This window comes from Polyodon spathula, chromosome 24 (assembly GCF_017654505.1).
Source record: "Polyodon spathula isolate WHYD16114869_AA chromosome 24, ASM1765450v1, whole genome shotgun sequence".
Classification (NCBI taxonomy): Eukaryota; Metazoa; Chordata; class Actinopteri; order Acipenseriformes; family Polyodontidae; genus Polyodon; species Polyodon spathula.
Window position 1 is genome coordinate 7753941 of NC_054557.1, and position 12132 is coordinate 7766072.

Consider the following 12132-nt stretch of genomic DNA (forward strand, 5'->3'; position numbering starts at 1 on the left):
ACATATGAGACAAACAAACTGGACTGGCAAACGGTCTGCTGATGGTACACATACATAAAATACAAGCTTAATGTCAAGCTGAACATGTTTGCGGGCCCTGTAGTGAGTGAGTTTACCTACGAATGTACCCACTTGTAATATTTGTAAAACGGCCACAAACTTAATAAATACAACTTTCTTCCCTTTTATTGCCTATATTTAAATGTTGCTCTCAAAATTCAAACACCAACAGTGGGCACTTCTTAGAAACCACGCAGGCCGAATTGTGCCACTTACAAACCGTACTGTGTTCTTTCAGAGTTACAACCACATGTAAGCTATTTTTAAAACTTAACCGGAATACAAACTGCAACAAATGACTTGTACATGAACATGGGTGTATTTATTCTGCATGGCAGACTGTGAGTGCCCTAGTCTTGACCGAGACTGGTACGATATAATTATACAACGTGACACATCACCTGCACCATAATACTCATGAGCCTATACTGCAAAAAGCGAAACAAAACAAAAAACGTATCTGCATAATGGTATTTCAAAGAAGCAGTGGTCAAATCATTTAGCAAAATCGTTTTTTATTAAGAAATTGTAAACATTTATCAAATGTTCACCAACACGTCAAAACTATTGTCTAACAAAATCCAACTTTGTTTGCATTGCAAGATAAAACTACACCCTTCTGGATATGAACTTCGCCAATGAAAATGCAGCCTGTGTCTGTGACGACTCTGCCATATGTTCTAAAGCGCCACGCCCCCAACGTGGATAGAAACGGCACTAACTAGACTACAGAACCTTATAATACTGTCACCATGCAAGAAAGAGGGTAGAAGAAAGGATGGGAGTTTTAATTTTAAATTAATTTAACTTTCTAAATATTCTTTGATCGACAAAATTATCTCATCAGATGAATCAGGCTCTTTTTTTTCCTTTAACCGTTTCCCCAACAGGATACCTTTATTTTGTTTCCAGTTTGGGATTGATCATAAATTGTTTTGTTTTTGTTTTATGAGAAACCTACCTCCATAACACAGCGTCACACAGAGGGAGCCACAGAAAACAAACGCATTTTGAATTTGCATGTCATAAAAAGGGTATTCTTATATTTATAACGAAATGGCAACATCAGCTCGTGTGGACCATTTTGCAGCAGAGTGCCTTGTGTCAATGTCCAGCCGTGCGATTGTCCATGGTCCAAGAGGGAGTATAGATATCAAACCAGAAACAATGTCAGTCCCGAGAAACGGAGAGGATACTAAAGAAGCAAATAAAGACCCACTGGTGAAAGATAACTCGTCTCTCTTTGTGGTGGCCAGAATTTTGGCTGACTTAAACCAGCAGACCCCCAGCAATCGCGCAGATCAGGCAAAAATAACAGAAGAAAACGACCCACAAACCCCTCCCAGAGAAGATGCCGGGCTTCAAAGTGGCTCCTTGTCCGGCAAACGTGATGGAAACACTGCCACACCTACCATCTGCACCGACCCCGTCCCCAAACAAAGAAACAAGCGTGGGAGAAGCCGCATTGAGCACGAATCTCCCCAGAAAAAGCACAAGTGCCACTATTCAGGTTGTGAAAAAGTTTATGGCAAATCATCCCATCTTAAAGCCCATCTCAGGACACATACAGGTCAGTTTCACTTTTAAGTAAACATTTTTTGAATAATATTCATTAAGTCAAGTTTTCTGCTGCGTACTTGTATTAATCTGTGAGCTGTTGTGTTTTTTCAAAGTCATTGAACGTCAATGCTGAGAAAATACTAAAAACACAGAATAATATATGCATTTGCTGCTTTTGATAATCAGACCAGCAGCTCCACCCACTTCACAGTATTTCTGTTTCCCCTAGCCGAACAAAGAGCATATAGATGACAAATAAAAACTAAGAAGACAAGTCTTTATTTATTGCATGACATATCCAGAAACCAATATTGTTTACATGTACTCATTTAATTGTACTTACATTAATTGTACTACTCAAATTAGTATAGTAAATGTCCTCTAGTTTACAGCTTTACTACTTCAAACGAAAGCTAAGTTTGCAGTTTTTTTTTTTTTTTTTTTTTTTTTTCAGACCAGAGGGCAGTAGAACGCCCACATTACATTAGGTCTAGTTCATATTTTATCTTTTCCCATTAAAACATCGTCGTTGTTAAAATAGTTAAGATATGGAATTATCTAGTCGTATGAACCCCAAATAGTAATGTACAGCGTTGGCTGCAATACAAGAAGTATACGTTTAAATGTAAAAACGATTACTTTTTTTTTAAGCTCATGCACTACCGAATGGCTGTAGCTACCTATGCTCCATCGTAATACAAAAAACAAACAAACAAACAAAAAAAAAAACATTATTTATTAGGGACTTGTTTTATGCCCCACGTTACGCAGTACATGTAAATTTCTACGTGTGATGTAACCAGTCATAAAGTATTCATCAGTTTAACCTCGCCAGTCTGCTAACTAATAAAATAAATAAATAAATAAAATACGTAGCCGACTTAAAAAGCACTAAACAGAAAGTTCACAAAATAGCACATCTGTTTAAATGGCACAACGTAATTCTTTAATTATTCATACCGAGATATATACACAACGTGTTAGTGCCTTTTCAATTGTTTGGCGTATTATATAGCTTAAATAATGTAAAAAGGGGGTTGCAGAGCCAGTTCTGCTGTTCCCTGTCTGGGCTTCAGCTCTTTGTTGTGATGTGCCACACCCCCGCGAGCCAGGCTGCCAGCTGATCTGGCCAGCAACAGACACAGCTAGCAGAGCTCAGAGACTGCTGCTCTCCACCAGGAAGGTGGGGGTGAACAGAGACCCAGTGAAAAGTAACATTTATACCGGTTAGATTCCAGGTTTTTAAAAAGGCAATAGTAAATATGGGGATAAAATACAGTATTTATTTAAACTGTACACAATTCTGAACCTAGTGTTTTGACTCAACATCACTCGTGCTGATATTTGGGGCCAGGTAATACTGTTTGAACGGAATGGTGATTATCATGGGAATCCTGTTCCTGTCATTGATTTTAAGTTGTCAGATCCCTTCAACATTTATTGTCAATGTATTAATTGAAGAGGCTTTACAAGAACCATCAGGAGACTGCACTGTTATTGCCCGCAATGGCAAGCAATCTGACTAGGTGGTACCATTCTGTAACTTGCAAATTTATAGCTGCCTTTGTGTTTGTAACGTCACTGCAATTGGCGGTCATTCTCTAAGGGTGCACTTCCAATGGTTTGCTAGGACGTTAGTATGCCATGTGCTTGTTAAACTTTATTTCAGCAATGAAGACTATGTGTGCATGTGTTGGGGGCTGTGTAGTGTATGCAACAGGAAACTCAATTTACAAACACTGTCCAAAAGTGTGCCCATCCCACTCAACAGTAATAGTATTACTGCATGTACAGTACACCCCACATGCTTAGGATAAGGACACCTTTTTATGTTTAAGATCTTTTACTAATACAGCAGTTGATACAATGTCTATCCATTTACTGTTGTGAATTTCTCCCGGGTTTAGATGCATTTGAGTACCATTTTAACCATGGGTTCAGTGCACATGCAGTGAGGGTGTATGAGGTGAAGTGGGTGGAATATGCAAGTCTCTTTCCTGGTTTGAGCTGCAGCCTTGATGTGGTGCTCAAGAGACTGCATTTTAAAAAGACGATTCTCTTTGTCTCCATTATTCTTGGAGGACTAAATGTTTGCAGCTGTAACTAACTAGAAGACATTTCTTATGAATTGAGATACTTGAACATGCCTTTTCTTGAGAACTTTTTGCATCGTCAGAAGCAATGGGGTTGGTTGATACTATTTAAAAAGGTCCCATCCTCTTAGTTACCTTAAAAAGGTTTGAATAGCCTTGGGTTATGTACAGTCATTTTATCCAACAACACTGCCATATTGCTCCTGGCAATTGCATGCCAACAACATTCATCTCTAGTGGCTATTGACCTTACACAGCAGGAGATTGCTGTTAAACAGTCTATTATGTAACTTTCAGCAATTACATAATGTTGCCGTCATTTCTCATCTTTTTATGCATGGACTAAGAATAGCTACAGATCATCAGATGGGCATCATCTTTTGGTGATCTGTACACCGGCCCACAGTCAAAGGTGTCTCCACAGACATGTCGGTGACTGGCACCATACACCTTAATGCATGGCACAGACGAACCCCCTGCCAAGCACTCCACCCATTCCTTTTCATATAGATCCACTTGCTGCTAGCTCTGCGTCTCCAGATCCACAATGAGCTCCTTTGTGCCTGTTGCATGAAATGCGGTAACTGTCATTGGGCATCAGGCTTTATTAACAAAACATCTGCAAGCTACATAACCAGGTATAGCATTTGCATGATTTGTCATTAAAACAAGAAAATATTGTGGAAGCTTTGTCAATGTTCCTATTTTCGATCACCTCTGAGCGCACTTCAACATCATTAAAAGAATAAAGAAGCATTTAGCTACTGAGTTTCTTAAATATGCATTGCAACTGATGACCAGCCATGTCAACAGTACAGTTACTTTCATTAGCAAGCCTTTAAAATTGATGCCCTGCAATAGAAAAGCAACACCTTTTGTTGAAGCCCACTTTCCGTTAAGTTTTTCTTACCAGAGCAGCATTGCAAAATGGCCAGATGACTTGTATAAACCCTAGTACAGGTTTGTCTTAAACAGAACAATGAGGAGAGGAGACCACTTATCTAAAGGGTGGAATACAAATAAATAAACCTACCAGAAGGAGCGAAATGCTGAATCTAGCCAAGTCCAGCTGAGAGTGATGTGTGTATCTACAGTGCTGCATGTGGAAGAAACAAAGACACTTTATCTCAACTCATATAATCTCACCCACCTTGCATTCTGTGGTAACTCATAAGCCCTGATCTTGTAAAATAGTGGGCTGCCTGTCTTTACTGTTGCATTTGCTGCATATTCTACATTATGATAGTACATGTGCTAGTATAAATGACCCATGTTAAATTACTAAAACAACCCCCGCTCCCTTAAAGGAGCACAATCCTTCCCTTTTCCATGACTTTGTTTGCAATACTGCTGCAGTTAATATGTCCCCCCACTCCTGTAAGCCTGTACCGCAAGAAAAGACTTTTGGGAAAACAACTATTGCAGACAACCAGTCTAGACTGCACAATGAATATATACATTTTAATATATTTAAATATGCAGGTAACTATAAACTTACCCAAAGTGTATAACTTATGGGTAATTATGACTTATGGTGAAACTGTTACTACTTTGAAGTAAGGCTTTTTGTTTTGCATGTTTTATGCTTGTTCTATCAAGTATGGCTTTCATGCGATTAATTTTGCCTTTGCTTGTTTTTAATGTATCCTTGGTGCAACTTCCACACAATTACATTAAATAGAATACCCTTTACACAAGAGGCCAATGGCAATGCTTAACGGTTTTAACCTAGAGAAAAGAGCCAACACAAAATTTGTAGATCCTTTTTTGTTCCCCTACACATGTGTTATAACTAAATGTCTTGTTCTGTGGTGTTTTAATACACACATGTAATATATGTGTAGCAGTATGGCAATGCTAAAACCAATTTTAAGTTGCCTGTAACACATTGTACAAAGGTGCTGGCGTGTAAGATGGCCACATTGGCCCTTCATGTCTGGGTTTGGTCAAGCTTGCTTTAAACAGTGTATGACACCTGAGCCCATGTGTGGGTATTTAGCAATAACATCTGAGCTGCTTTAAAACTGTGTTGTCTAGACAACTAGAAGTTAACCAAACATTAAAACAGAGGTGTATTTATGTGAAGGAATTCATGTGCTGTTATTGTCATATCTGTGAATGGTGATGCAGCCTTCCCGCCAGAAGCAAATGCCTCATTGTAGAAAATATTTGTCTGAGCCCATGACAAATATACTATAATCATTCTTTGCCAAAACCGCAACTTTTCTGTCACACATTGCGTCATCTACATTCTCTAAGTATATCGTTGTTAAATATAAAAAATAGGACCAAACCTGTCATTTTACTAACATATAAAGACAAAAATACTATTACAGTAACACAGTTACAGAAGTTCGTCACAGAGTTCCTTTCTTTTAAGGATTTAAACGGTGGCGTTAGTTAGATCCTCCCCCATTTAATAGACCCCTTATGCTTTAACACTGACAGCAGTAAATCAGAACGAGCACACACATTCACTGTGAATGAGACCTTGTCTCAGTGACTAACATGCCAGTTCACTGTATAGAAGCCCATTCAGTACTGTGCCATGAGCAATACATTGTTTTTGTTCTGAGGACTGGGGGTCTGCTCAGCTAAAGCCAATGGTTAGGTCATTGAAATGAGATCCTTTGTTGGGTTATGAAAGCAAACACCAGCATGCCGGTCTCTGTAGAACACACATCATTTAAACTGTGGCTATAATAAGATCTTCCGCTATTTAAATGAATAGACACACATTATAAACTTTACTTGTGCACAAGGCTTAGCCACAAAAATTGGAAACATTTGCAATATATCGTACAGATGCTTGTGCAAATGGGTTGTCTCTCGCATTCATTTGGTATGTTAGGAGACAAAGGGTGTGCTGCCCTTAATAAATTAATTATCACTACGAATGTTACATTGCCATGTTAGTTGCATTTCTAGGTTTTTTTTTTTTGTTGGGTACAGAGTTGTTAAATGCAGCTGTTGCTCCATAATAAGGCCTTAGGAGAAACACCTTTGTTTGATTAAAAGAAAGCCATAATAGCTTCAGTCCAAGTGGGGGTCTTGCCTTCTCATATTGATGTCAGTCGGTTGGTAACGGTCGAGTGAAACAGTGAGCTCCCCGTCTCATTTGTTCAGTAATCAGAGAATGTAGGTCATTTCAGTTCAGGCCTGAATCAGCCTGGCATATCCTGTGGTTTTCAGTTCTTGCACATTCAGCAGGTTTGCAGAGCCTCTACCAGGGAGCAAGGGGAAAGGGTTTCCCAGCCCATAGACGCAGAAACGTCAGCAGGAAGTTGGAGTGCTATTTCTTTCTAACCAAAAAGCACATCATGGAGTGTACATTTACACTTTGGAGTAAGAAGCTTTGGAAGCAAACCCTAGTGTTAATGGATTCAAATAGGATTTAATTATGCATGGTTTCATAAGCATCACAACTGTGTCATGTGGAGGAGGGGTCTGGAGACCCACTAAATATTGTAAACAGATGCACAGTAGTATACGTGTTTATAATTGTTTATAATAAGTAATGTAGAATAGCTTCTTTTTTTAATGTAAAGGTATTACAACAGTGTTTGGCTTTTTGGCTTGTCATTATAGCAGCATTGTGTCAAATTGGTGAATTACCTATGAACTGTTATAAAATAAAATGTATAATAAAAGTTTCCTTCTGCCTTAACATGTCATGCTAAATGGCAGACCATTCAGTAGCGAATGCATGCCTTTGTATGAGTATGAAATTTTGTTTCCAGTTTGCGGGGACTAGTTTCTGTTGTTATTCACACATCATTACTTCAAGAAATCACTGTACCTTGATGATATTCACAATAATCATTGTAGTATCGCAGGTTACCAGTACCTTTGCTTTCTTCTTAGCAATTATGCCGGGATAACTGGAACTGTGTCTGGAGACCTTGGGGCTCAGTACAGGATAATGATTCTCCTAGTGCTGGAAATGCACCAGTGTGCATTACCTAGAGTGCTGGCAGCATATAACTAAACTGGGAAGGTATCTGGAAAATGGATTACATTGTCATAATCATGTTTTCCTTGGGGTTCCACCTGTTAACACTTCCATTTTTTTAACCGTCACTCAGTATGTGTGATTTATATAATTTTTTGGGCTATGTTTGCTTTTTCAGTGGTGTTAGTGTCTAGGTTGTTTTTTGAATTGTATTTTATTTTCAAAAGTTTAAAATTTAACATATTGGGAAAAGAAGAAATATTGAATTGAAATAAAGTGGCCTACACAATACACTAAGGCTACTGCGGCTCCTATAATTGGCTTGTGTATTGTTGGCAATGGTCTAAACAATGTATTTTTTTATTTCACTATTGGTAGGGTGAAATGGTTTTTGCAGTGCCTTGTTTTTTTTCGATAACCAATCTCTCATGAGAATCTGTAGATGGCAGTTGAGCCCCTGTGGGTTGGAGTCTGGAATTCTCAAAATAGAACAGTGAGTTCCTTGGGAGTTGGTGCTACTAAACTGAGCCAAGATTAGAAAAACCACAAGGCGTGAGCTGGAACTTCATTTGCATAATGTTTTTTTAACCCAGCATCCTGACATAACCTTTCCAGGCTGTAAACAGCATTAATAAGTTCAAGGCCCCTGCTCTCCTCCTGGAGGCTCGAACCTAAAAGCTAATTGGTTGCAAATGCTTATTTTCTTTTTGTTGGCATCTACTCCAGCTAGCTCCCATGCATGCAGAATGGTACTTTTTAATTATGGTCTTGAGGTTGTTTTATAGCTAACGTTTTATTACCATATAAAAGCATCTTTTACTTGTAGCCTGAAGACCAGTTTATTTATTGTATTCTTTTCACCTTGCAGGCTATTCCATGCATTCATAACTGACCGTGTAAAAAGTGCTTCCTACCGTCCATAATTGTACTTGGTTTACTTATGGCCTATCTAGGTCATACTGTGGCCTGTGTGCACTTGATGGCTATTCTATGGTTTGCTGAAATAAGTAAAACCTGGACGTGCTCAAACTGCTCAATGCAACAAATGACCTTTTTTCAAAATCTGTAAGCAAAAAAGACTGGGTTACGTGAGAAGCAAAGTATAAACTGTTCAGGTTGTAAACTTTATGGTCACATCCCTTTTTGAAGTTTGATCAAACCAAACCATCACAAAGCTGCTGAACTGTATAGAACCTTCCACAATGGCATGACTGGGGCAACCAGCAGACTCAGCATTTACAATCTGTTCCACTTCTGCTTTGAGAACCTGTGCAAATGAGACAGACGATCTGCAGTCTGGCTGCATGCAAACAGCTTCATTATATTGTGTCCTGTTTCAGTAGCATGCAGATTGTAGCAGGTTTGGGTGTAAGGTTACCAGACGTCTTTGTCTGATCTTCCACGTTAGAGAGCACCTCTGCTGCAGAAAATGGGACCATTATACCGCAAACGAACGTGCAGCTTTGGATAAGCCAGTGTCTCGCTGCTAATCATTTCTGATTCTTTGAGCTTAACAGTTGTGATTCCACCCTAATGTGCTCATCTGCTCCATTATGAGTTACTCTAACCCTCAGTTAAAAATCAGCTTCTATTGTTTCAGTGACAAAAAGAAAAACTTATTCAGAAACGGTACATTTAGAAAACACTAGAACACTTGGACAAAGGCTATAATAATATCTGTTTTACAGTCTGCTTGGTTTTTTGATTGCCTAGACTGGAGGAATATTTTCAATGTACTGCCTTGTGCAAAATCCCCCCCCCCCACACACACACTCACATACTCACACACTCACACACACACACATATTCTATGCAATCAAAGAACGAACAGTGATGTACATTGATTCATAGATATAGATGGGAATGTTGTTTTGAATTTAATTCAATGTTGGAATCAGATTAAGTTTTGTTATAGTAAATAAAATAAAGTAAACTATGAGCACATCCACACACATAAACACACTCCTTCGATTTCAGCCATGAACACTTAAATACAGACAACTCAATTGCAGAGTAACACAGCCAGGTGCACCAAGTAAAACAACAGCAGGGGTTTAATCAATTTATGGACAGGGTTTTGATAAACTAAAAAAGCCTGCCATAACATATCTATAGGGTGTAGGACTATCATGGGCAACCAACGTTATTTGGCTTGACTATTTATATTTCTATTGTGACTGAAACTGGTTTGCAACATGATCAACATGGTCAAGTACAGCATGCTTGGAATTGTATTTGCATAATAAATTCATCAGACATGTGAGGGACAGCAAATTTACACAAACTCATTAATAAAGAATAATTGGTTTATGGCATCTTCATTTAAATCTTCTTAAATGTTATAAAATCATTGAAATGGCCCCGACGTGCTTCCCCAGCGGCCCACTTAATGCTCTGCTCTCTTCGTGTACACAAAACTTGTGTCCCCCTGCCCAGCAGCCTTAGGTTAAATAGGACTTTCTAGGCAGCCAGTCTTTTTAAGACCCCAGCAGAACAATGCTGAGGTCTGCAGGGTTTAAATTACGACAGGCAGGAAGAGAGAGATCAGCAGCTTTGTGAGTTAACCGTTAAACAAAGCCTTTAGGCGGTCCCATACTGCAGCCTTGGGATTTAAAAAAAAGGGGTAGTAATGGGATACACATTGATATATACTGTGCATACTCTTATTCAGTGCCTCAGACACTTATGGAGCTGTGCTCATCTTGGTTATCTAACATTGTGATTTACTTTAATGAGCTAAATGAATGGGTTAGCCAAGCTGGATTTACAGGGACTGCTGGTACTATAGAGAAGAAAGAGGATATTATGTAACTGTATCTGTTTCAGCGCATCAAGTATAACCCCCCCCCACCCCCGAATGTGACACTCATGCTCAAATAGCCACCAGCGCTGAAGAAAATGCGGAACATTGGGCAGTATAACTATGGTAACAAGATACTAGAACATGTAGTGGGTTCAGATAACTACTGCAGCTACTGTACATTTACGAAGGATTGCATCTTTTAAATGAAAACCCTATATTGTGGGTTTCATTTACATACCCTTTTGAGTATATTTTTAAACTGGATTCGCTAAGCATGTAATTTGTGAACAAGGCCTTTTCATTGTATCAAACTTTGGGGCAATATTCCAAGGACTAAAGATGTTTTAAAATGATATGAGTGGATATTGAAGCAAAGTGAGTCCTGATTGTTGAGTACATGTTTAAAGACATTCCACACAAGCAATATATTACATACAAAATAAAGCTGAGCCAAAATTGAAGTGTAGTTCTTTTGGCCCTGCCTCCATCAATGCACAACAATCTCTATAATCTATCTATATTAGTGTAGCTTAATGTAAACAAACATTCTCTGAGACTGGATGCTTTGTCTCTTTTTTTTTTCTCAGTAATTTTTTATTTATTTTTTGCCTTAATTTAATCCATACTGTAGCATTTTCCATTTAAGAAGTCTTAGAAAAAAAAAAATTGCACAGTCCCACTAACTCCTTGGTTTTACCAGTTTTATATCCAGCTCTAAAGTATGGGGACTCTTAACACATCCCAATCTGCTTGCTACAGAGGCAAGCCCTGCCTAACCCAAAGATGAGGGTGCTTCCAAACTATTAATAATAATAATAATAATAATAATAATAATAATAATAATAGCCCTTTGTGCATGCTCTGCCCCCAGGGTGCTATGGGTACTTTTTTACATATGTTTTGGGAGTGTCCAGATGTGGCTCACTTTTGGACCCGAGTATCCTCATCCTTATCCACTATTCTTAACATGAATATTCCATGTTCTCCTCGGATCCTTCTCCTGAATGATGACTGTACTCTCGATCTCTCATGGCACCAGAAGAGGATTTGGTTGGCTGGCCTCACAGCAGCTAAAAAGTTACTGGCGCTCCGCAGGGAGCAGCCCCACTCCCTCCCTTGGCAACATTGGCTCCTCAATTTCCTTGACCTTATCCATATTGAACTGTCTACTGCCCAAATCCATGGTGCCAGGGGGGGGACTGTGGAGGCATGGAGTGCAGCTGCAACCATTGTCAGGTCATTATTATAAGATCCAGTAGGATAAAATCCTTAGAGGAAAGGGGGCATCAACAGGGGGGGGGTTAGGTTTGGGTTTTTATATTATGTTGTGTTATGTATTGTTCCATGTTGTTCTTTTCTCTTTAAATAAATAAAAAACATTTGTTCAAAAAAAAAAAAAAAATAATAATAATAATACACAAGTCTTCTATTTGGCAGTCCTATGAAGCCACACTTTAGTCCTTCTTGCAACTTATTTAGCACCAAATTTGAAACATTTTAAATTATAAATGTATGTTGCATCATTTTTACGCAAACTGACTTTACGCAAAATCAGTCTTTGCACTTCAGTCCGTAAGATCAGTAGGACACTGTATTAACATGATTTACAAAAAAATAAATAACAAGGAATGGAGTTTGGTTTCACTGGAGCCTGATCATAACAT

At 38.7% G+C, this 12132-nt stretch overlaps 1 protein-coding gene across 2 annotated transcripts in view; it reads left to right on the top strand.

Moving 5' to 3' along the window:
- The first annotated feature begins 785 nt into the window (after positions 1–785).
- Positions 786–12132, top strand: part of klf13 (Kruppel-like factor 13) — a 39280-nt gene continuing 27933 nt past the window's right edge. The window contains exon 1 of one of the 2 annotated variants that reach the window (XM_041227043.1): positions 786–1630. In XM_041227043.1, coding sequence (XP_041082977.1) covers positions 1117–1630 — 514 coding nt within the window. In that variant the 5' untranslated portion in view covers positions 786–1116. The remainder of the gene's footprint in view (positions 1631–12132) is intronic. The other variant, XM_041227042.1, reaches the window with a different exon arrangement.